Source organism: Planococcus citri, chromosome 1, assembly GCF_950023065.1.
Source record: "Planococcus citri chromosome 1, ihPlaCitr1.1, whole genome shotgun sequence".
NCBI lineage: Eukaryota > Metazoa > Arthropoda > Insecta > Hemiptera > Pseudococcidae > Planococcus > Planococcus citri.
The window spans coordinates 50,823,736-50,851,285 of NC_088677.1; the positions used below are offsets into that span (position 1 = coordinate 50,823,736).

General features: G+C 33.5%; 1 protein-coding gene across 4 annotated transcripts in view; it reads left to right on the top strand.

Annotated features, from left to right (window-relative positions):
• The first annotated feature begins 939 nt into the window (after positions 1–939).
• LOC135832537 (mucin-5AC-like) overlaps positions 940–27,550 on the top strand; it is an 81,006-nt gene continuing 54,395 nt past the window's right edge. For all 4 annotated transcript variants that reach the window (XM_065345840.1, XM_065345841.1, XM_065345842.1 and 1 more), the window contains exon 1: positions 940–1,092. In XM_065345840.1, the coding sequence (XP_065201912.1) occupies positions 1,012–1,092 (81 nt within the window). In that variant the 5' untranslated portion in view covers positions 940–1,011. The remainder of the gene's footprint in view (positions 1,093–27,550) is intronic.

Here is a 27,550-nt window from a genome sequence, read left to right on the forward strand (position 1 = left end):
ATAGAAAGTAAAAACGAGAAAACAAATCAATCTAACGTCAAATATATTCGGTTCAAATGAAAAAAAGCAAAGGTAACGAAAGAATTTTTCATCAAAATTCCATTCTGTAATAAGCCTGCTCGCAGATTCTGAACCGATATTTCGACAAAATAGAAATGAAAAAAATTCCTACTACACGAAAAACTTCCAACGACGACGTCGACGTCGACGACGTACGTTTCCAATAAAAATTAACGCCAAAGCCGCCTAAAGCGATGGCAATTTCCGAAAACAATTGGCTTTTCTACAAAGGCTGCTTGGTTAAATAGCTTTAAGGGTAAAATATACGCATATTTTAGCCTAGGTACCTACCACCTAACCTATACAGAGCAGAGCTATTTAAAGTATTAAAACAGTTGTACATTGTAAAATCTATTTGACGAGAATTCTATAGGTAGCTTCCGCTACTGTTCGTCGCCGTAAAGATACTAAATACGTAGGTAAGATTTTAGCGTACAAATTAGCAAAAGCGCAAAGTTTCAATACCGTCGAGAATACAAAATGCTTTTACTCGTGCTCCCCTTCCATCATCACCTTTGTACTTGTAGCTTGTAAAATGAAAATGGATTGAAAAACTCGGCCTGTTTGGGTAGGTACATACTTAGTGTAAAAGACCACCGGGTCGTGTTTTCACGCTATGAAAAAGTCATAAATTTTACACCGTGGTTTACCTTATAAGTTGTTTTTAAAAAGGAGCCAGCTTATGCAAAAAACATACACCAGTGAACTCTTTTCCAAGCTAGCGAAAGAGAAGTTCGAAAAGAGCTTTTTAGATGGCTCCAGGAGTTCCTTTCGATGGAAACGGAGCACCTCGTGCCAAGCCAGTGATGCCATCTATACGAACAAATATCGAATTCACCGCAGCATCTACGGCTTTCATCATGAGTTCAACTTATCCGTACTTTTTGTTTTCAATGCAGTTAAACTTTCGTTGTCGCTGAATTATCATCTTCGATTGCGAATTTTCCCACCATGAAGCTGCTTCTAATTGGCGCCTTTTTTGCGATATTTTCCAACGTTCATGGAAATTCTTCGTACGTCAGGAAATTACCGGTGAGTTTGAATTTTTTTTTTATTTTTCGACTGTTTTATTTTTTGTTTAATTATTTGATAAGGATCGGAATATTTTTAGTTTTGTTTTACGAGTTGAAGGTAATTTTTAAAATTTTAATTAGGAAAAAAAGTATCTAAAAATTCATACGAGAATATTTTATTTAACAATTTAGTAGTTACTTGGTCTTTTTCTATTTACTTTTTCGGCCTCGTGTATTTTTTCAACGAGCCATACTCGCGTTGTTTTGTATTTTAGATACCTTCCCCTTCTGCTTACTTCTCTTTGAAAAATATTTCCAGCTTCCCATTACGGAAATACATTTTTCTTTTCACGTGACAAATCCAGGAAAAAATAAGCAGTATCGTACTTTGTAGGCAATTACGTCTGCCTTATTTTTCACCTCTAAAATTCGTTTCTTTTTGTGTTTTTTCGATAAAATTTTCACATTACTTTACCCGCTCTTGATTAATTTTCCGATCGAAAAAAATATCGACAGTAGATAATCTCATATTATTTCACCATCTACGTCAGATATGCATTTCCAAAAGAGTTTAATTGTGTACCAACGATCACAATGAAGTAGTTAAATGTACCATGTTGTTGTTGTTGTTAGTTTATATTGACTTGGAATGGGCTTCACATCTACTTCATCACGTAATAATTTTTTTCTCTCTCTTCAGAAGAATACAAATACTTACACACACAGAAAAAAAGGCAAAAAAGTTCTTATCCAGTTAAACTCGTACAAAAGGATTTCACTTCCGACATGTACAGCACAGAAAAAAGAAACTACGATTATTTTTATACGAGAAAACAGTGTACTCGTCTAGGTTTTTTTTTCTTTATCAAGAACGGGACGTACGATGTGTATTTTCGTGAATCTGATAGAAGAACTGACTTCAAAGTTTTGACTTCATTTGGATTTTTTTCTTCGTATAACCCTTCGCGGAAATTTTATTTTTAAGAAAATGCTCACCTTTAAAGTCGACTACAGTTATTTTTTCTTAAGCGAAAGATCGCTCCCGAGATGAAAGTTTTTCAAATTAGAATTGATGTAGAAGGGAAAAAAGGCAAAAAGGATGCAAAAGACGTTACGTCCGGACTTTTTGATAGATTAATTCTAAAATTATTCGGAGTTCTTTGAAATTTACAAAGGAGTGAGTTGCTGTGTTTCAAAATAGGTAAATCTTGAAAATATATTTTTTTTTCTGAAAAAAGAGATGTAGGTAATTTTAAAAAAAATAAAACTCAATCAATACCTATAAAATCTAAGTGGTACGAACATTTTTTTTTTTTTTTTGAAAACCTTTAAAAATCGTTTTAAAATATTTATTGCAATTTTTTCAAAACAAACTGTAAGTACAGAAAACAATTGCAAGTTTAGGCAATGGAATTTAAATTGAAAATTTTTTCGAAATGACACTTTAAATGGTCAAAAATTGTAAGAAATTGAGAATACATAAAAAATAGGCGAAAAATTGTTTCAATTAATACCAATAGCCTACTTTTAACTTAGCTAAAAGATATGCGATTGAATGTCTGTGGTGACTTTGTTATAAAATTTAGCCCGCGCTTTTTCCTCTCTTCTTCCTCTCTTCTTCCCTGTTTTCCTTTTCTTATTTTTTCCCCTTCTTACCTACCTTTGTCGGTTCCGAGAAATAAACCTTTCAATATCATTTTTTCTTTCTTTTTTCATCATTTTTATCCATAAAAATATCACTGGATTGGAAAAAACTTTTAATAGGTATTAGATTCAATGATTTGGATTAATTCATACCTTACTTATCTACACGAGATATTTTCTTCAAAACAAAAGATCAAAGAATATCTACCCAATTGTAAAAGAGTTTGAGTACCTAAATGAAAAAATTGTCACTTTTATCAAACAAATTTTTTACAGGTCAATGATCTCTAAGCAACGTGGAAAATTATTTCTGAAATTTTTATTTATTTCGCGTCTACTGCTTTGTAATTTCAAATTTAATAATGTTTTTGAAAACAATAATTTCTACTGAACATTGCACCTTTCAGCTTTATTACAAATTTTTAATGAAGGTCATATAATTATTCTTTGTATGTATAAGGGAACCTGTCACTCGGAGATCCATTTTGCTCATTTTTCTCCAGATTGTGAGGGCCCATACGATAGCATAACAGCTTTTTAAAAAAATTGAGGGTGGTAAAAGGTAGTACTCTAGACAAAATTTCGATCAGGCAGCTTAGGCAGCTATAAATCTGGGAATCTTTCTTCAAACTCATTTTTAATCTAAAAACGTGTGTTGAGAGCCACTTTTGACCAAAATGAAGACGAGAATATTTTTCAACGAAATTTTTTCAGTTCAAAAATCTTGAAATGTGTGATTGGGCAGTTGTACAAGTCTGAGGGACTTTTTTTCAAGTCATATTTCAATACCAAAGTATTTTAAAGATAATTTTTGACTAGAGTGAGAGAAAGTGTAATTCGTTAGCTTTTTTTTCTACCCTAAAATCTCAAGACATAAACATTTCAGCAGGCAAAACAAAGGATCCATCCATAGGGTAGAGGTAACCTAACATTTGCCACGAGCACCATGCCATGATCAACCATGAAATTGCACGATTCGAGTTATTTCAAAAGACTCTTTAAATTATATTTTCTAATAGATTTTATTATTTGTTTTTCTTTTTTTTTTTTTACCTACAAACATATCAAAAAAAAATATAACATGGAAGAAAAGAAATTTCCAACTAAATTTTTCAAATCCAATTTGAATGGACCATTTTTAAAAAAAAAATTTCAACTCGATTTGCATTTCACCGAGTTTACCTAACGAAACAAATACCTCTCCTCTTCTCGCCGCTTTCTCTTTCCATAATAGTACCTCGGCTCGTATTAGGGGTAATGAATTTTTAAAAAATTTCCATTCGCAAACTTCATCTCTCGGTTTATTTTGTAAGGTTTACAAACAGCTGAAAAATTAACCGCAAATAAACGTTGGAAAATAAATTTTTAATGAACATCGCGAACCTGGCAATAAAAACAAAACACAAAATGAAACTTTTCAAGCGAATATTTCTTGCATTATGTGCGGCTCAACTGGTACCGAGTTACCCACCAAACACACTCGCTCGTATTCCAAGTAGGTAGGTACTTCATTTTTGCAAAATACTCAAATCTTTGAGAGCTTGTCCGCCCTTCTCTGGTTGGATGGTTTTCTGTTCTGTGTTCTACACGATCTCGTTTTCGAACACATACGAATAGTTAATATATAAACCAACGAGTTACTTGTGCGAGGAAAAAGCATACACGTATAGTATAAATTAGGGCAAAAAAGAGAGTTACTTTACAACGAAGGGATAGATAACTCTGGAATAGATATTTTCGCAATGACCGGAGAAAAAAAAACTACCACATATATTTGAATAAAGCGCGCGTGTTTATTTACCCATATAAAAAGCGAGAAAAAAAAGTAGGTACCTACATTCTATGTACTACTCGTATCTACAAATGTGTATATGTGTGTATAGGGTGGCGTTGAAAAAAAAAAGGCAGGCAGGCAAGCATTACTAAACGATATGGGCGCCGCGGTGGGTATTGTGGGTGCACAATGCATCACACAGATAAGTACCCAATTAGAATCCGCGTAGACCGATATCAAAATAGCATTATTATGTTTATCTCGTATTTTGAGGAAAAGCGAAGAGTAATACATTTTAACGAAGCGTCGCGGCGCCGACCAGACCGGACCGGGGTCGGGTTCTGGAATGTTTAGGTTTAGCTTTTTATTTGGTATCTCCATTTATTGGTTTATTGGTCCGAAGGGACAAATTTGCCAAGAGGTTTTAGGGTATGCGAAACATGTTAATACTAAACCGCGTATAATCGATTTAATTTCCAATTGCATAATGTGTCATAGCGAGAGGAGGATAGCGATAGCTGCGCAGGGGACGGGTTTTTTCTACCCAGCCCCAGCCCCAGCGCTCGCGAACGGTTTTTCCGCTCTTTCGCCGACATGACGTGAAATTGATGAACTCGATGTTTGATTAGAAGCCGCCAGTTGGCAATTTATTGCGTTCGATTTTTTTCATTAAGTGTCCGCCACACAGTATTGGCGTGTTCGAGGATTACCTGCGAGCTTTTTTGAAGGTTTAATTTCAATCGCGCTGAGAATAATTTATATACTTACTCGCAGTATAAGGTACCTACGCGAATCGGCCAAACTGAATCTTTCTAGAGTATCGTGTCAAGGACGCCACCACCGGCCACCGGGGCTGATTTTCTTACTACTATAACCCTCTTCGTCTGCTCCCTATATGTATCCATATTTTTATCTGTTCGCAGCAAAAACGCCAAAAAGGACCCTTAGCTCGAGACGGGGTGAATTTTTTAGCAACTTGGTTCGCTACATGTGCGAATCTTGCAAGTTTATACCAACTATATACGAGAATATAGACTGGAAACTTGTCGTGAAGAAGAAATTTTTTTTATTTATTTTTACGTAAAATGTAAGTCGTGGGCGGATACTAGACAATTTTCTAGCCATTTTTTCGTACATCGAGCCGACGACGATAAAATGGCTCGTAATTTACGGCTTCAGCTATTCTATACCCTCGCAGCGGAATTCTTATACAGGCTGGACGAAAAATTGCCCATTTCGGAGGTTCTTTTTAGCGAAATAACGAAAAAGATGAGTAAAGGCAACCTATTACAGTAATTTTATTACAATCTTGCCTCGGAAATGAAATACCGGCGCGAGTAGCCTATACCATTTTTTCAAAAATCAACCATTTTAAGGATAAAAGTTTCAATTACACGAGCTTTTATAGGTTTACGTGTACTTGTATCGCGACGTGAAATATTCTCGCCAATTTTTCTACCAACTATAAGTAATTTTATTACACTTTTTTTTTGAAAGTGATTTTCTTGAGAGATGGTCGATTTGTTTTGAAATAGGTTTGATATGGATGGCGTCAGTGAGGAGAGTAAGTACATTTTTTTTTTCAAAAGGAATTTGGTGCAGGATGAAGCTAAATGAGCAGGGGCAGGGATTTACTAGCTTTAAAAGTTATGATTTTCTCAAAAGAGTTGGAAAAAGGTACAGCTTTTTGAGTTTTTGACTTTGAAAAACAATTTCTAAATTTGGCAGCTACGGCGACATACCTGCCTACCTATCATCTATCTATAAGGACTTATTCAAAAATTTTAATTTTTCAAGTTCATCTTTGCCTCTTAGAGATTCAAGAATTATTACCTATTGAAACTTGGACGAATTTTAAATGAAAAAATTTCCCTTCGACTTCAGATCTTTAAAAATGTTTCTCAATGAAATGTTGGAGGGCACAATTTCGAAAGAATCTAAGCCATTAAAAAAAAGAAGAGGCAGAACGTTCTACCCAATAACACGTTTGTCTTCATTTGACAGAGCTGTAAGAAAAAAGGAGAAAGAAACGTCAGATACTATAACATCGGAATGAATTCAAATAAATCAAATGTAACCGATAAAAATGGAAATAAAATTTTCGACTTGATATCTACTTTCAATACAAATACAACAAAGTTTCTTTGAATTTTTTCATTTTTCATTTATTTCTGTGTATCATCTTGTTTGCTACGAGATGGTTTGTTTTCAATTCGTTCCTTTATCAAGAAACAAAAGGCGAGATTTCCGTTCTGCTTCCAACTTTTAGTTATCTACATTTTGGTTTTGTTTTTTCTATAAGGAGAGGGGAGGAGTAGTATCTATATCTACGCGTTGTAGTTCTATTTGCGTATTTTGTTAGACTTTTCTTTATAGGGGGAAGGGTGAGTTTTCCTGAAAGTTTCAATTTCCAGTTTCGTTGGGAGGTTTATTTATTACGCTATTATTTTTAACGCTTTTTATAGTTAATTTTGGTTTGTTTTTTCGTGTTTATAATTTTGTCGAAGTTTCCTGCTGCGAACATGTCATTTATTTTTTGATTCTTCCGAATTTTCCCCCATTTTTCAAAGAAATGTTACGGTGTTTTGAAGTGGGTAAGTATTTTGTACTACGCAAAAAGTAGCAATTTTTTAGAATTTTTATTTTTTTAAATAAAAATTTTAATGTTTTACACCTATTCGAGATTAAATTTATAAGCTTTGATAGGATAAGCGGTCTTGGTTTCACTCTGAAGCCTGGAAGCAAATTGATAAAATCGTGATTCAATACTTTGAAATGGAAATTAATAGACAAGGTTTTGTAATAATCAACTTTTGATTTTTTTATCGAAAGGGATTGGTGGAAAAGAAGGAGGAAAGTCTCTTTTGCAAAGAATGCTTTGAATCAAGAATATGTTTATTGCTTTCAATGATTCTATAATGAAATGCCACCGATAAGAATTCTACGAATATGGAGGCTCTTCAAATTTTCAGTAGACTGACTGAAATATGAGAAAGAGTAACTTTTGAAAGTTTGACATAGGTACCTAACAATTTTTTAATTTTCCCAACAATACCTACCTGTAACTTACCAAAATTTGACTGAAATTTATCAAAAAATTATCAAATTTATCACCAGCAGTTTACCACAAATTACCAAATTAAGCACTAAAAATTTATCAAGAATAAGCTATCAGTAATTTACCACGAAATTATCAGTAATACCAGAGTAATACATTGTAAATTACTGGTAAAATTTACCAAAAATCATAAGTGGTAATTTACGAAAAATTACTGCTAATTTACCAGAAATGACTAAATATTAACGGTAATTTACTACAAAAAAAACTGTAGGCTAAAAATCATATCCAAAAATGAATAAATGTAAATTGCCACAATTATGTAAAAGTTTCAAAAATGGTTTTCTGACATTTTGCCGGATTTTTAAAAACTTGGAAAAACCATGCCGAGTTCCTTAAATTATGTCATACTTACTACATTAACGATTGGAGTGACATTGCCAGTTATATAGACTTGGAGATATGTTCCAACCAATGAGAACATGTTTCTAAATCGAGCAACAAATGATAAAAACATAGGTACCTATTAAAATCCCATGCTAGATAAAATTTTTTAAGAGTTGAATTTCACTTTTTGATTTTTAATGAATTTTCAAATTATTCATTTGTTTTATTTCTCCACAAAAAAGTCAAAAGAGAAATTAAAAGGACTCGAATCTATTGTTGGATATTTCGAACCATTCTTTAAAATTGGAAATCATGCCAAAAATTTGATTGGAGAAGGTGTTACTTGTGAGAGCTTTCAATTGTCGATAGTGACTTTAAACTAAATAAATATAAAAATGAATAAATAAATTTGAGATGTTTGAAAATGGGATTCTTGAAAATCACTATACATGGTATTCACCAAAGAACTCACTAAAACCTATAGAATACCTCAGAATCGTTTAAAATTTTTTAAGAACTGGAAAATCCAAAAATTCATGAAGGTTTAAGGTTTTAGAACAGCTCAAAACTAATACCTATCGATTCGGGAAGTCAAAAATATAGAATAGATGCGTTTGTGAAAGTTGAACTTATACATAGGTATAAATGGATTAAAGATTAAAGGATAAAATTACCAGAATTGATTTTAATGTCTCCATTTATTCTTACCTAGGTACATTCAAAAAAATGTTCGGCTGTTGGGATTTTTGTGGGCGAAAACGTGGAAAAATTGTCTAAAATGATTATGGTGAATGTTAAAAATTGCTGGACTGATGAAATGGAATTGTCCAAAATCCAAACCTCAAATTCTGATCATGCCTTCATGAAATCATTTTACATACAAAAATCATTTTTCACAAATTTTTTGTATTTTTTTAAACAACTGAAAATTGGTGTACAATTTTAGGTAGGTCTATACCTGATACTAGAAGTACCATCTATCTATTCTCTATTATACGGTTTGATGATTTAGAACTAAGTATATAGTTACAAATTTTCAAAAAATCTGGACACAAAAAAAAATTTGATAACAATAATTTAAAAACATATACATAGACATGAGCAAATATTTTTGGTCCCTTCTTTCATATGTATCATACAACAGAATTACACCCCCCCCTTTTCTCTTGTCTCGTAAGAAATCCCATGTCGAACCAGTAAGCAAGAAAAATTTGTTAGATATACCTGCGAACAAAATATGTACTTACGGGTACAATATTCGTATACCTATATCTGTATCTACAATATCTATACCTAATACCGATAGCGCATACTACACACTATACACAGTACACCCAACTCCCAAGACGAAATTTTCGCCCTATCGTAAAGGTAGCAACGCTGAACCAGGATACTAGCAAGCAGAAGCAGGTAGTATAAGTTATGCTTTTATTTATGGAGCAGATATACAGTATAGAGAAAAGCATAGGAAGATTTTATTAAATCCGCAGCCAAATAAGCGTCGTATGAAAGGTGTTGGCGCATTGTACCTTACACTTGTGGCAAGGCAGGTAAAGGTAAAGAGAATACGAGCGAGTATTTTGAACAAAACGATTTCGTTTGGTAGTTGACAACGAGAAATGGCCAACTATAAATTTATATTAACCCCTAAAGTTCGACTTTGGTATTGGTCGTTTGGATGGAGAAAACGCTCGCTCGCTCGTGTATACGAGAACGGAACCGAACACTGTTAAGATGGATAAGGGGACAGGAAAGGGGTGGTAGTTTATGCCATAGCCTGTGCCTGTGCGCTTTCTCGCTGTATAAGATGTAGCTACTGATAATGCATGGTATACCCCCGACCAGCTTCTCGTCCTATGTATTATGACTTTTATAAAAAAATAATAAAAACATTTTACGCGTATATGGTACGACGAAGAGTCGAATTTATCATGAAATTTAACTCCCCTCCGCGACCTTTCACTATTCCTACTCCAAAATTGAAATCGCATATGCGAAACCGGAGCCGGAACGGCATCGGCAGCAGACAATTGTATTCGCATACAGAGGTTCTGGTATGGCAGCGGTCTGTTGCTGCTAGTAGGTAGAGGTACACAAAAGCTCATTTAATCGTTATTTGTGCTCATCGATTATATCCAAAATCGAGCTATATACCTTTTCTCAATAGCCGGCGCGTACGTTTTATTCCGGCACACGAATTTCTATTTTCCAAATAGGTATACCTATATATGTTTCTTTACGACCGCACCATCACACCTTTCTTTATATCCGCAAAATACATACCACGCGCGAGGTCGTGGGTATCAAAAATGAAATTGAAACTTTTATATATAGGTACGTGTCCACTGTCCACTGTATATTGTATATAAGAGAAAAACTACCCCCGGCGTAGTAGATTTTATTACTCTCAATTATACGACTGCTCACTTGAAAGAGAACTGCGAACATTGTATCTACCTGTCCACTTGGTCGAGCTGGCCGGATGGCGGATATTTCTCATATACCTAGGTGAACCTTCGTTTACTTTCTATAATGTATTTCGCCATTCGGTAGGTATACGAGTAAAAGCGAAATTATTATCTAATTTATTGCACTCGTGATAATATAAAAGGGAGAAAAAAATAAAAACCATATCAGCACTTAATTCTGTCAGATATTTCTTTACATAAAAATTTAAACTGCATAGCGAATTGTTTGCCTTACGAGTATTATCTCGTGTGCCAGCTTATCTCTCACATGGCGTCTCGTCTAGTCATCCATGCTCGAATGTTCGAGTTCGACTCGCTGAAAAAATAAAAAGTCGCCCTATTTTTACTACACGTAAGTATACTTACGTTATAGTCAGACCTACGTATAAATTTTTAAACGATTTTCGACGACCGACGAGTAAATTAACTCGGCTTAGTACTAATTCAACTCGCGTTACCCTTTGGCTATTTGGGTTTTCTGTCAGGTACCTGTACCTATTCGTAATACGATACACGCAGTGGTACCTCTGTCTATGGTAGTGAACGTTGAAAACGAATTTATTAAAAATACCTACGAATACGTATATCTACCTAAGCTAATCTTTTCTGTCGTTTACACCCAGAGGTGTTGTTTGGTTTTATCAAAATATTGCCCTCCTGATTACCTCGCCTACGATTTGCTCTAATTAAAAGCGCGCGAATCGTTTAATCATTCGTAACATATGTATCGGTAAAGTATTAGAAATCAGCGTAATATCAACACGTTTCAGGCTACCCGAGATTTACTGTATTTATTTTTAATGCATCTGCCTACGCCCGTCTTTTATCTGGTTCATTTGCAGGCTTCTGGCTTATGGTAATAGATAAATGTATTAACCGAAGGGCGCTTGCGGTGTACTTCTTCATCTCTTCGAATACGCGACTATTTGTTTTTGATAGTTTTAGCAGTTTTAGTGAACATAATCAAGGGTTTAGGGCGACGCAAAGTTATTACCACATTACGAGAAAAGTATGAAAAATGAAATACATTTTCCTTTAAGGGAAAAACTTTCAAGTTATGAATATGTTTGTACGTTTGGAGGAGTTATAAAAAAGATTATATCCACCTATTCGAGAAAAAAAATCAGGCAATCATCATTTTTGCATTTTCAAGTTTTTTTCTTCTAATTAATTGAATTAGGTAGGTATACGAGTCACTAATCAGGATTAAAGGTCCAATTTTAATAGCGGTGTGGAAAATAGATTTTTTGGAGCCCAAGTGCTGGAAGGCTTTCGAAATAGTACAATGGCTTTAGAATTAAAGATTCCTTCAGTTAAAATTAGACTTTTTGCGACAAAAAAGCAATAATTTCTGGAAAGGATCAAGAAAATGTGTTCTTCTGCTATTTTGGTTGAAAATGAGACTTTCGGCAATTTTTACAAACAAGAACTAGATATTTTAGTAATTCTGACAACAAACAGATTTTTTTGGTAATGTTAAGTTTGAAAAGTAGATAAGATTTTTTTTTCAATTTTCGTAAAAAGCAAGACTTCTGAGAGGGGGCCGCAGAGGGAGGGTGACCAAAAAAAATCGTGTCTTTTCTCAAATTTGACAAAAAAACCTGAACTTTTGTCCACTTTTGTGTATTTGAGGATATAGGGATCAGGGAAAGTGGATTCGGGAAACTGGTCATTCGGAAAAATGGCAATTTGTGGTTTTCCATTTGGGAAAGTGTTTTGAGGAAATGTCGAGGAACCCTAAAAAGTGCATAGGTATTTTCTTACTAATGCGGAGAGGGGCCCTCAAAACGCGCTGATGTTTAAAACATGACTCAGAAGTATGATCCATGTAGTGGTGCAGCTGCCCAATTGGAAGGTTCCAAAATATCAGGACATTTTTTTGAAAAAACGGGGCTCTAAAAAATACCAATATTCCCACTTATATCGAAATTTGCCTTTCAAGTGTGATTGTATAACTCAAATGTGATTAGATGCGTTTTTCCAGGATATCTGCTGCTAGTCATTTGATTTTTTCGTTAGGTAATTTAGAAATTTTTTGGACTGATTTGAGAATTTCAAATCCTCCTCAGACCGTTAATTTTTTGTTTGAACGGCTGAATTCTTTTAAGGAAGGGAAAGATCACTTATTACCTATAATTCCCCATGCTCTGGTAAAAAAAATGAATAAAATCGATGACATGAGAGACTGAGAGGTTCCCTTGTCAAATTAGTTTCGTTTGAAGGTGCACACTGCACAGTACATGTTTCACCTAATTGCCAACAATTTTAGAGTTGGGCATCTACATATTTTTTTTAATGTTGACAATAATTTTGAGATTTGTTGAAGAAGCAATGTATCTTTAATCATTAATGATTTTTTTTTTTTGAAATAACTATTCTACTTCTTGTGTCCAAAAAATTAATTTTAGTTTTTCTTGATAAAAGTGAATCCTTTGGCATAAAAATATCCATACTTTAACAACCCTACTTATATACATGCATCCATTTCACTCTTAATTTTTTTCCAAATATTTGTACTTTTCCCTGATTTTTTTCTAGTTGAATGGCATTTAGTTTATGATTAGGTATTATTTTTTTTTTTTTTTTTTGAGGAAATAGAGTTGAAAAAAATATTTTATGATTATTTCTTCGAATAAAAATACTTACCGATTCATACGATTTGAAGCCTTGAGAATCTTGAATATATGAATGTAAGTAATTAGCTTTCTACGTCGCTTTTGGCTCAAGACATTGGATTTCTTGGCCTAGCTCATTGCCTCTTATTCTTGAATTCTGAAATAAAATCGAAAAGTATTAAATATGTACATGTATTGACCTTTTTAAAATTTGTACGTTCTTGTTGTGGATTTATTTTTTGTAATGTAAAAAGACGATTTTCCCAATGAAACGAGAATATAATCAATACAGAACGAGATTTCTCTTCCAACAAATATTTAAATAATTTCTTGAAAATTTTACCTGCATAATTAAAATCTTCAGTTCTATCTTTTTTTTTGCTGCACCATATGACAACATGAAAAAAAAAACAATTCCATGAATTCTTTTCTCAGTAAAATGGTAATGAAGGAAATGGAAAAAAAAACAACAAAAAAGTGGTCTTGAATGCCTGCCTATAATTATTTATCATACATTATAAAATATTAATTATGCAGTGGGCAAGAGAGGAAACATAGCAAAGAACATCCCAATAATTCAATTTAACCAAAAATTTCAAATTAATTTCTAGAATTCAGTCGTTTGGTTTGTTTAATTTCATGAAAATAGGATAAAAATAACGATTGAAATTGAATTATAATTTTCGCCGATGTACCAACATTATTATTCGAATAATTATTCAAATTATATTTTATTTACTCGCTATAAGTTTTTTTCCTGAATTTATTTAGTAGATATATAAATTGAATTTGTATGCAAACTGTTAAAATGTAGGTAGGATAAATAATCTTCCATCTCTTATCATTGTTTCTTTCTTTCGAAGAAAATTTAAATCAAAATCCATAATGTAATGAAGTTGGAATTTTCCATCGTCAAAAATGAAAACTAATAAGTAGTATGTTCCAGGAACAAATTTCCAAGCAAACGCAAAAAAAAAGCCAAATGAGAAATAGCTTTTAGATCAAAATTAGGTATAAAAGCGATAAAATAAAACCAAAATAAAAATAAAATTGATTTGTGATGTTACATAATTGACAAATCGAGGTACCTATCGAATTTCATTGATAATTTTTCACGCGATAGGTGCAAATTTATGCAATTTTCGAGTACTTGAACCTATTGAGGGATTAGCAGATAACGTTATCACAAAAAAAAGATTTATTAACGAGGAAATACACAATTAAACGACGAGAGTTAAATAAAGAAATCAAGATAGTTCTCGATTATTTTTCGTTTTTCCTCTTCACTCGTATAAATATACGTACAAATACGAACACAGAACACACGTGCCATAGAAAGAACTACGTAGGTATCGGTATAGCTGAGATGTAGGTGGTAAAATCGTATCGATGGATTCCTTTTTGTATTCTCGAGCGTATTAATACGAGACACAAAAGACGTATTTGGAATTTAAATTTTATACGTGTTCGAGCTGGTATAATGAAAGATGTTGAAAAATTCATAAAATTCATTTTGCAGCGTGTATTTTTAATCATAGATACTTATTCGTTGATTTTGGCAACAAGGTATACAGATGAAGCTCCGAAGCTCGGTCACGCGGTTTACACGGTGGTAGATAGGTACAAATGTAGGAGCTAGCAGCTAGCAGCTAGATAGGTAAAACTATAAGGTATAATAATTCTTTGTTTAACACGTTGTGGTTAGCTATTTCAAAGCGTTAAATTTATTAAAGTTGGCAAGTTTTATGTACCGTGCGCAGATAGCGCCGGCTTACGGGTAAATCATATTAATGAATTAATTAATTAATTAATTTCAAGTGCGATATCGGCTTGGCTTCGGCGCTAAAAAGACCTGCTGTAAATTAATGGCGAACATTGGGTGAAGTTTGATCAATCGAAAACCAATCCCCGAATCCGCAATTTTCTGCTTCGTATGAATTATTTCTCGTTGACTTTAATAAGCTTGATCGTGTTAATGGAGCAGCGAGTTATTCGAGGAGAAATCTCGTTCATTTAGTTCTCTGCTTTGCAGCCGCATCATTTCTATGCAACATCTTTTATGTATTACGGCTTCGTGGTACGTAAGACAGGAGCGAGGCGTCGAAATTCTGCGTAAAATTTCTTGCCATTTTATCGGCTTCATTTGCTTTATGCAAACGGAATACAAGTAATATGGGTATTCGAAGCGTATACTCGTATTTGGCTGGTTACTTTGCTCGACATTATTATGTACTTACAAGTGGGTATTAAAGTCTCGTAGGGTGTACTACAAAGGCATCTACAGCTAACTCGAGTGAGTATAACGTGAACAATATTAATGAGTCGTGTACAGCTAGTCAGATACCTGTGTAATATGTATCTACATTATCGTGACAATCGAAAGCAATTATCGTTATTTAATTGACACTTAGTGTTTATTTAATACTTTTATCTGTTCAGATTAAAGACGAATTTAACGTACTCGTTATACTTACTTACGTAGCATATGATACTTATGGTTCACTATTCATTTCGCCCACTTTACCATACGCTTTTGAAAAACACTCGAGATGTACCCTACCTACGTACCTACCTGTTCGAGATATCGCATAGATTGTGTAACTTACTAGCGACATTTTCGTCGAATTATGCGTCGATTTGGACATTATCATTCAATGAAATTTCATTTTCGACATAAGGTTATCGAAATATCTTGATATTTCGTGGGTTTTCCTCTACTAAGTACCTAGGTATTAAATATAATATATGAAGATTTGACATCGTAGTCTAAATTTAGCTGGGAAATCTTATGAAACTCCTTCAACTCTAAAAATTACATAAGGTTACATAACTGCGCTATAATATTTGAGAATTGAAAAATATATAGAGAGAAGGAGCCTTTTCTTGTGAAATGTTGAAGATGGAACGACTATCATAAGTTCTACATTTAAAAAAAAAAAAAAAAAAAAAAAAAGGCTTCAAATCATGTTTGGGAAGGTGTCCCAATTGGCAGGAGAAATCTTGGCTAAGGATAGAGAAAAATTGAAAGAATCTTGGGAATGAACCATTGAACTTCCATTAAAAACTTTCAGACGCGACGCTGACATTCATTTTTCAGGTTTTTTTTCAATTTAAAAAAAAATCAAATCTGGCTTATTTCTCGTAAGAAAAAATCAAAATTTGATCAAAAAGGAGATGAAAAAACTGAAATTATGGTTCACCATATTTTCAGTTTTTCAATTTGACTGCACGCAACGTTGTAACAGAGAAATTTAATTTTTCAGAATTTAATTTGCATACTGTAGAAAAATAGAGATTTGAATTGGGCAAAAATAGATTTTGAAAAATTGTTCTTAAATAGATCGAATTTGAGAGAGGTACTACGCCAGTAGAGTATAAATTGCAAGTTTGCAGGAGCTGAATTTCATTAGGGTTTGGGGCTTTGAATTACATTTCTCAAAAATCAGAACATTCAATGAAACTTGCTGTAAACTTTGGGAAAGCTCGGTTTCAAAACTCCCACAAAACTGAATATGTAGTATAAAATTTTGATTGGTAATCATTCACTCTTACTTGTTAAATAACCTCCCATTTTTACATGAATTTCACTTTGAGATTAGAGGGGAGGGAAAGGGATATTATATCAGGAAGAATTCAACAATAGAATCAGAAAAAAGAAAACATCGATGCGTTTGCTGACACGTCGAAGAAACGAGAAAATGTGGAGTACTGGATTATTTCCTAATAACTAAGTATTTTAATAATTAATCACGTGTAACTGTTTGAAAAAAATCAAAAATTAAAAGAAAAATAATGTCAAAAAAATTTTTAAATCCAAATTTTATAATACACCTAGGTACTTATTTAATAAAGTGGGAAACAATGTACTTAGGTACCTAATATGCGCGATCATTACACAGCTCCTACGATTTCGAGGATAGGTAAACGTGCCTCAGTTAACATAAAACCCAGATGGATTGCCCATATTATTGGTGAAAGGAGATTACGGATATAATTTCTTGATTGAATCGTTGAGATTTTCTCATTGTTTACCTATAAATTCTTCGGCAGTTTTTTGAAAATACAGGGAAATGGAAACTTTCTACGAATTTTCCTGTAATAGGTACTCGTGTGATTTTTGACGATTTTTAAAATGATTTTGAGAATATTTTCGCAAGAGATTTCCAAATATTGGGTAGAAAGCTGAAATTTGGTACTTAAGCCTATTTTTAACTTCCCAAATGATTTTTTTTTGTTTTTTTTTGAAAGGGATAAAAATGAGCAAATTTTTTCAAATGGGAAAAGTTTTGATGATAATTTTTGGTCAAAAACTTACAAAGGAGGTGTTTCAACTGACATATAATTTTTGAACCGGACGAACCTAAATCGAAGTGCTGAAGTGCATTTTTCGATTTTATAGTGAATTTTTCAAAATCTTTGGTCCAAAAATGTGAAAAAATCAAAATCTTACCTAATTGTCAGAAATCTGAAAATTTTTCCAAATCGACTGGAAATGGCTTCAAACTGTTTCGAGAAGTTCTTAGGCCGTCCAGCAGATTTTTAAAAGTTGAAATTTCCACAACATTTTTTCCGAATGAAGTTAACTCCGATTTAAAAGAATGCATGAGTCGATTGGAGATTGTTTCAAGCTATTCTGAAGCCTCCAGAGGAAACTCCAGATTTTCAAAAAGTGCCAATAGGTACGTATACCTGGTGCGGGGTACTGAATCATTAATGGTCTTATTTATTTTAGGACTATTCCTTTTTCTCTCGTTGGCAAAACAAAAACTTGATCTCACAGGCTAAGCAACTCTCCTAGCATCAATATTAGGTTTCATTTAATTTCATTCGCATCATTTTAAAGCTTCATCAACGAGGAGGCGGGAAAAATCAATCATAAAAGTTTTAAAAGACTCGTAATTAAGACCTGCTTTCGTTCACGATGCAAAGGAAAACACCTCACATTATGAAAACTGTTTTCAAACTCATTGCCAAGTTTTCATCCTCATTTATAATGTAAAAAAATAAAATGTACACAAAAGTTGATAATTAAAAATTATCAACAACAAGTATAAACAAACTTGAAATTAGAAGTTAATTATATTCAACATTTCAACGTCTTCGCTTTCATTATTTGCTCGCTGTAAGTTTTTATAGACGCGAATATCGAGTCGGAAAAAGAAAAGAAAATTTTTGCGCTGAAAGCGAAAAATATTTTACGCTTTTTCTCAACATTATCAACATCATTCCACTCGGATAAATTATCCTGATCAGTTGTGAAAACATTGATTAGGTATTTCATAATACCTACAAACAATGGGGTACTTGATTAATAGAAAGTATATTATAGCTTCCTCGTGATAATAAAGAGTAGATTTTAGAATATGAATAACAATAAAGCAATGAGGAAAATTCAGGGCAAAGAGGGAGTTAAAAATCTCTCCAATTATTCGATATCCGGCTATATGTACCTAGTACCTACACCTACCTACCTACCTACTCACGCTCTTGATACAATTTCCCATGAAATTATACCCAAACCGTACGAGTTAGTCGAGCAGGATTGTATTAATTACATTTCGAAGTTTCTTTATTACTTCGTACCTACGTGAACGTGTTCTCTCTTTCGTCAGTTTTCATTCTCCAATATTAATACGAAAATTCGCCATTATTCAAATAACAAGAATAATTTAACATTCCGGATTACCGCGTAAATTATATTTTCAACTAAAGTGTAAAGAGAGGCAAGAACTGACGTAACCGCAAATTTAGGTTTCTAAGATACTACAAACTATTATTCGGTGCAAACTATTCTAATTTCACTCGAGCTACCGAAATTTGCTAAAAAAAAATCTGTTGATTTGGGGTAGCTGTCTTCCATTCTTATACGCCCAGATTAACATTTCTCAACAGTACAGATGAAAAGTATAGAACTGAAAAAACCTTGATAATCGAGTTACGTAGGTAAAGTGTCAGCAGACGAATTTAAAATGGCAAAAAGTAACTCAGCTCCGCGTCGAATGGAAGTAAAAAAGAAATTTTCGAGTAAATCCGTGATTTTCTGCAAAAAATTTCACACGTTATTTTCGAATTAAACGTTTAAAAACTGTACTTCGAAATTCTCACGTTTTCTGCTGCCGAAAGAATTCTTATAAATCTTTGAAATTCGACAAAACGCAACGAATAGCGAATAGCGAATTCAGACGATTTTTTGATACCTACGATAAAATAACGTTTAGTCGGCGTTTTTCTTCCTCTCTCCGCAATTACGTAAGAAAGTTTTCCTTTTTGCCTTTGGAACGGCGCGGCGACGCGACGAGCGACGGACTTTATTTCGCTCGCTGTGTCTTTACGGTCCATTAGCAAATTTTCGAGCTGCACTCGTCTTCCCTTAATCTTTTTATTAATCTATGTACGTGATAGAAATATTTATACGATTAGAGACCACCTCTTTTGGCTGGTGAGATTAAATTACTCGCATATAGCATGAGTTCTGCACCAGCTGCGTTTAAAATAAAGCTTTAATTTTCTATTCCGCCAACGTCAAATCCACCAAGCATTTCGTACTTTATAGGTGGAGAAAACCAAAAGCCAGAAATTTTGTTTTAATTTTGATGCGTTAAATGCGTAGGTAGGTAGCTGGTTATCGCATCGTGGCTTTCTCAACAACTTTAACCCGGAAAAATATCTTATTAAAAAGTATTCTAGGTAATGGTAATTACACTTTTATACGTAAAACGAACTGGCACCGGATGTTCTCGAGCTAAAAACCAAGGTACGTAGGCTAATATAAGGATTATCTTGGAAAGAAATTAAGTTTTTTCTCTCGACAAAATTAAAAAAAAAATTTGCTCAAAAATTAATACATGAAACCATGTTCTTATATTTTATGGTATAGAATTACAAATTTAGGCAAATTATCATTTAAATCTGTTTTGTTGGAGGTTTCAAGATTTGGGGAAATAACTGAAGCTTGACAAGTTTTTAATTTTTTGCTTCCTATTGACTTATCTTGAAATAAATAATTTTTGAATTCTGATAATTTTGAGAAAAATTTGTGGATTTTGACATTTTCTAGCTATTTTTGAAAATAATTTCATCCGTGAAAACTTTTTAATAGAGTTGGGTATGATTTATCTTTACGACAAAAAAGGATTGGTCATTTTTTCCAAGTTTTTAAAAGACATATATGAGAGGGGTTTTGCGATAAGGGCCCTTGTGGTGATATTTCGATTTTTTCAGGAGAGAGAAAACATCGAATTGCTTCTATTTTTTCGATTTTTTTTTTTGAATTTCGGGTGCAGTGTTGTCTTGCGCATAGGTTGGATGGGAAATTTTGACGAAATTCGTTCATCATCGCCTGATATCCCTGATTTAGAAAAGGGACCTTGTACGAAGTGTAGATGTCTACAAACCATCTACACCACCATCTACACAATTTTTTCGCTAAAATTGCAATGTTAGCGAAAAAATTGTGATTCTTTTGGTATATTCTCAGGCTAATAAATCCCCTCCATTAAAAATTTTCAAAATTTTCTCTTTTTTTAGTAAACATCGACATGTTACATCCACAGGCCGATGTAAATGTCGATGCTCTACAAATCAATCCACAAAACATCGACTACTTTTTGAAAAAAAAATTCCAGAATTAAATGAGTGAAAAATGACGATGATATGTGGATGTATTTGTTGATGTTGAATTTCACATCGACACCAACATCGACATACCGTCGACATGAAAACGTATTAGTTTAGTACTCGTAGATAAAGTATCGCGCTGTGTCAATATAAGGACAATTTATTTGTCTTGTAATTTGTACAGATCTTCTGTCTGTACCTCACGGAGGTTGGCCTCTGTGTGAATGCTTCTCTCCGCAGGAGCAGTGGCCAACTTCCAGATAATAATTTTTGGGAAAAATTTTCAATTTTGAAACTATAATTTTATATTATTATTATTACATTGCAAAAGGGCGTGCCAATGTCGATCCATTGTAGATGTTTTGTAGATGTTTTGTGGATGATCCACAAAATGATCTACAAGTACATCGACAAAACATCTACAATTACATCTACACTGAAGCATCTAATTGTGACGGATTTCGTTGTGTCTACATTTACATCGAAATCCGCATCGTCGTCATTACACGTGGTGAACAGCCGAATTTACACAACGTTACAGACTACCCCGCAAAAAAATACCGAGAAATTCGGATTCGCCATGAAATTTTACATAGGTAACAACAATAAAATAATTTTTCCATCGACTTTTTTTTTTTCAAATCAAAAACAAACAAAAACTTTGTTTTTCGATTTCCCAAAAATGTGAGTTTTTGAGTATTCATGTTCAAGTAATTTTTAAAACGAGAAGTTGATGAGATAGGCGAAATCTGATTGCACCATTCGATTTCTCGTGAAAAAATAAGTCGGAATCGCCATAAAAAAAAAACATCGAATCACCACAAGGACCCATATCGCGAAACGCCTCTCATATAATGTCAAGATTGTCAAGAAATTCATCTTAATTTTTTCAATTATTCTTCAATCAAAAATCAGATAAAATATTGCAAAATCAGGTATTATATACTTAGGTACTTCTTACCTACTAAATTTTGTCGTTTAAACATACGTGTCGTTTGAATTGTATTTTGTCGTCCAAACATGCAGTTCTGTCGTGAAAGGTTATGGTGATTTATGAAAAGAAATTGTCGTGCTAACCCATCAATTTACGTTCAATAACCCATCGTTCTAACAACCCAACGTGTCGCTCATATACCCCTTTTTTGTCGTTAGAGTGATTGTCGTTGAAACCTCCTTTTTTGCCGTGGGGTTATATATTTTCCATAAAAGTTGAACTGAAAAATATGGCTACTCCTATTCAAATTCTGATGACGTAGGTAACACTACATAACACAAATTTGCTTTCGTATATTATGTATTTGTACGTGTAAATGAACGTATAAGAAAATTTGAACCATAGGGAATAAAAAATACACACCTTTTATTGCCTGCATTTGATCTGTAGGCCCAAATGGCGAACTTTCAAAATAACTGGTAAAACGACAGCAAAAAACATATAGGTACCTACTACCTACTCGAAGAAATTACCTATTTTTTTCCCATCAACTTTCAATTCTACATACTACATATTTCGCATACAGATGAAAAAAGAAACCGTTAAAGTTTCAAACTTCACATACGCCTTTGAAATTGAATTTACACGGTGATATGTACAAGTCTGAACTCTGAAGACTGAACAAAACTGAGTTATTGATTTTTGTTCGATAATCTTGTATTTTGAGTTTATGCAAGTTGCGATTGCAAGTTTACGAAACACCGCGACGATGAAAATTATTTGACGCTGCGAGGAAAAGTTGCTTGCGTATTTTAAAAATTTGCGATCTTGTTTCGTCAACTTGCAATTCGTGTGTGGGAGTGACGACGAGTGACATGGCATTTGGCGTTACAGCGTTGGAGCTTGGTGCATTTTTATCATTTTCGTTGAAACGGTATCGAGTTTGATGCATAACCAAGTGGTACTTGATTAAGTAGGTAAAGAATTTGACGGGGTTTCGGATTCGCAAAACATTTCAAGTGGGTGCTTTATACGAGTAGTAATAGCTTACAAAGATACCTAATAGGTATATAGCGATTCCTTTTTCTTTTTTTTCTGCGATAATGTCGATGTCGAGGGAATAATTTAGGTAGGTACTTATTATGACATTATTAGTGATATTTAATATTCAAAATTATAATCTCAAACACATAGAGTGATTCAGTTAGAATGACGCCAGTTCACCAGGTTAGTTGATTAGCTCTACATATTGAGCTACATGATGTCCGAAGACATCCCTCCTAGTACATATCGAAGTTTAAGAAGCACCAAAAATATACGTTGGGGATAATTTTTTTTGGAATTTTTCAACTGATTTGTTCACAATCACAACTTCAAGGCCTTCAAAAGCAAGAAAATTTTCTATAAAAATTTCTCATGTAATTTCTATTCATTTTGTTATGATTTTGTATGTTTCAATTTCTATATATATAGACGGTAAATTTATACCTGATGCACCGGCTTCGATGGCTGTAAAGTGGATAAATTTTTCTATATCAAATCAAAATTTTCCAGGAGGAACGTTTATGTTTTCGGGGAGGGGGGATGATTTCATGTCGTTTTTCAAATTATTGTTTTGCATCCTGATTTTTTTCAGTTTTTCTTTGAGTGAAAAAATGTTGACATGCTTCACTTGAAACTGAAATATTGCGATGAAATCTTCAAAATTGGGATCTATGGGAGATTCCATACGATTCTTAAAAATTTGTTACTTACGATAGTTCGATAAAAAAAATATATATAATATATATTTTGATCAATTACGTTTTGTACGCGTCCTCACAGCCAGAACGAAGGTATTTCTGAATATGAGAATAGGTATCTATAGTGGATCGAAACCTAAAATTGTCCTCTTTAACGTCAAGTTTTCTTTCTCTTTCTGAGGCATGTTAGTCTGAGTCCTAACCAAAAAAGCATGAGGTGGTATTGTTGGCACAAAATTTGAAACAATTCTGGACTGAGTGTTACTCATGTGTCTTCTTTTTCTAATTTTTTGAATCAAGCCTGAGAGAAATTATTTTCATAAATCATTGTTGTTTGTCATATTTATTTCATTTCAAAATCATCAAAATGATAAAGAAAAAAAATTGAACCTGATCCATGATCCCGAACCAATTTTTAAAAATTCCGATTGTTGCGCTAGATTCTGAACTGTTACTAAATCTGAACCTTGATTTCAAACCCTGAATCCGAACCTCCACTCTTAATACCATGTGCGTTTTTTCTTTCCACTCACGCAAATCTACAAAAAAAAAAAAAAAAAAAAAAAAAAAAAACGTTGAACATTCAGTACTGTAGGAACTTTTTATAATGCAAAAGTAAGGACATTATAATCATGTTAAACACTGTCATTGGAAAATTTTAAATATAAGTAGGTATGGATTCGTTGAAACTATACACATTTTTCGATTCAGTGTTCTAAATCCAAGATAACAGAAAAAATTACAAAATAATCACACTCCGGGCTTTCTAAAACGATAAAGCTTTAAAGCTTTTGGAAAACACAATTTATTTTTTCGAAACGTTGCTGCTAGTCTTTTTCCATCTTTTTAATAAAAACAAAATACGGCAGAAATTGAAATTCCCAAAGAAAATCATTTTTACAATTTCATTTTTGTGTAGCTGAAAAGAGGAAAAAAGAATCAAAGAAAAAAAACGAGCTGCAAGCCCCGTAGCAGATTTCCCCCTTTAAATACGTCAATTTCTTCCATGTTTCAAAACACTGACAAAATAGTAACAAACTCGAAGCTGATTAATTTTTTTAATACGGAGCTGTAAAAGTATCGAGCAAAAAATCACGATAATGTTTGGACCAGGTGACACGTTACATGTATTATGCATATCGAAACGATGGAAAAATAGATGAAAAGTTAGTTTTACCGTAAACTTTATCGTATACAGGCAACTCTATTCGGCTTACTTAATAATTTCATTAGTCGCGAAACAACTTTGGAAAAACGTAAAACACTATACAAAGGGTACTTTGAAAATTTTCATTTTCTGCATGAGAAAATTTTCAACTGGTTAAAAAAAGAAGGAGAGAGAGAAGCTTCGAGTAATATTTAACGTTGATAAAAATAACAAAAATTTTCACCGGATATTATTACTCCCGACAGCTACTTTTTTTTTTATAGTTCCCTATTTGAAGCTTTTTCGTTACTTTTATAAAACGGACAAGTTGCGTCCTTTTGGTTCCTCTTTCCTTTCCTGGCTGTTTACTGACGTTGCTGTTTGATAAACGCCTACTAGAGGGTGTTTATATTTTTCACGCTTCTAAATTATTGGTCTACGAGTTAAATCGCTGGAGAATTTTTCACGCGGACTTGTACATTTTTTGGTCGTTTTTATTTTGAATAGGTACATTGACATAATGGATTAAATAAAACCACGAGAAGATGTAATTTTCGAATTCCCAAAGCTCGAGTTATCTCACAACTGTTTTGGGAGAATCAGAGATGAAAAATGAAGATGACTCGTTTGGATGTTAAAGAACTTGCCTACCTGATTTGCCGTAAATACGTTATACCTATACAACAAATTAATTACCCGTATGAGAAGTTAATAAAATTGCATATCTGAATACGCGAAAGGGGACCTCCGCTCAAAAGTATGCCCAGATTGAAACATGTTCCTTTTAAGGATAAGCTTGGCCTTTTTCTTTTTCAAGAGACTTTTTTTTGCACGAAGATTTTTAAAATTTCAAAAGTTTTTTTTTCGATAAAACTTTGACGCGTATTTTTACGACTCGTTCGTAGATTTTCCATCTTTATTATAATTGTATCTATCTTAAATCTCCATTTATCAAGATTCGCTGCGGTTTTGAAACCCACTTATATTTTCTGCCGAACTCATCAAACTTGACGAAATTGTTATCGAGAAAAGTCACCGGTAGTGAAATTAAATTGGGGGAAAGTTTTCATCTTTCGCTATTTCTTTTTGATTTTTTCCTTTATCATACTCAGTTGTGAAAAAATTCGCCTTATGATGCAAAAAAGGAGAGAAATTTTCGAATACACGAGCAAATAGGTAGGTACTTTTTGTATAAAGCGAATAGAAACAAATACCCATCTAGCAATGCGCAAAAGTTGAAAACAAATCGCAGTGTATGTACATTCACGAGTGTGTGACTTGGGGTTTATCTTTAGTAAGTAAAATTGGGAAGCCGTAAGGGACGTTATTTCGAGTAGGTACACGTTATCTACGTACAAAATGAAGAATACGTTGGGGTACGTTTTTTCTTCTACTCTCTTACCTCTCAACTCGTTCGTGCTTTTTTTGCCACCCCCCACGCCCCTCAATACGCATCTCGTAACCCATTTCTAGTTGCACATATCTTTGAACGCGCCGAGAAGTGACGCCACAATGTTGGCTGAAGCGCCGTTCGCAAGCATGGATTATTTGTACTAATAGCATTTACAGATTTTTTCTCGTCGGTTGTTTACATTGCGAAGTAACTTTGAAATAGTTAACTGATTGTCAAGTTTACCCTTCAGGTATTTTGGAATTTCATTTGCGACGTGAATTTTCTTTGTGAAAGTTTACTCCTACTTGAAGATGTCATGTATTTGTTTCTGCGGTGAAAGTTGACGCAATCGTTTTCCAACACAAAGTTGGTTTTATTTTGAGATACGTCAAGTGTAAGTATGTATAAGGTAGCGAATGTGTACGGTTTCTCGTGCAAAAATTCTCGCGTTTGCCAGTCGACTGACTCTGCCAAGCATAGGCAACATATGCGGAGCTTTGATCTGAGTATTTGCATATTTATAGTGGATAAGGTGAATGGAAAATTTTTCTTCGTTGATATTGTATTGCTTGGAATTCTTTGTAGTCAAACGTAATATGAATTGGTGTTCTTAATAGTCTTGGTCCAACATGTCAGTTGATTTTTTTTCGGGATTTTTCCCCAATTTTACCCTGATCCAAAAAACCGTATTCACTTGGGAATTCCTCACATTGATTTGCATTTTCTCAAAAAATAGTTCAAAAATCATCCTAAAAAAAAATTGTTTTTAAATTGATGAAAATTTCAAAAATTCGCCAAAAATCCAAAAATGAACTCACTAGCCTGATATTTTGACGTATATTTGGGATCTTAAATTCGAAATGTGAATAAAAAAGCAACACAAAATTTACCGAATACTAAGCTTCCTACGCCTAATTTACCTTTCCACTGAAAAAAAGAAGGATAATTGCCTATTCGATTACTGTACTGATTAATAGGAGCTTTTCCGTCGGTGTCGTAAAGTAACGTAAAGCTGCTTTTTAATTCGTCTGCGCGCTTAGAATTTGCAGACTATTCTGTCTTATCTGCGACGAAGAGAATAAAAAGGAAAAAGAGACGGAGAATAACGATTAACGAAAATAAGAAAATGTAGTCGAAGAGTTTTTCACGAATAAATATCAAAAACTCAATTAAAGTACATTTTCGAGCGGATTTTCGCTCGCAGCAGTGTATAGAATTCGTATAAGAATAAAGAGATGGCGGAGAGAAAACGCCGAAGGCTGCGCGCAGACTATGTCCAATCAAAATGAAATTTAATGGATTACTTAATAAATCACGCTGATGTAAACAGATTGCGTTTCGTGTTTTCCCAGGCGTTTTGAACGCGATAAATGTTTAATCGAAAATACTCCACACAAAAATGCCGCACAGATTCGATGAGCTTTGAAGTTTTAATGAGATTATTTTCATCGTGTAGCCGACATTCATAGTATTTTATTTGTCTCTGGTGAGAGCGAGCGACGCGTAGTCAGTTCTTACCTCTTGGTATATAAAAATTCGTTCATCGTTATAAGAGTTATTTTTATTAGCGATGTGGGGTGGGCTGCGTAGGTATTTTTATTAAATTTATGTATGCGTAAATATTTTCCTGTTCCTCTCGTTTAGCTTGCGTTTTTACATTGCTGTAATTAAAGGATGAATGCATTTCAAGTCCAACTT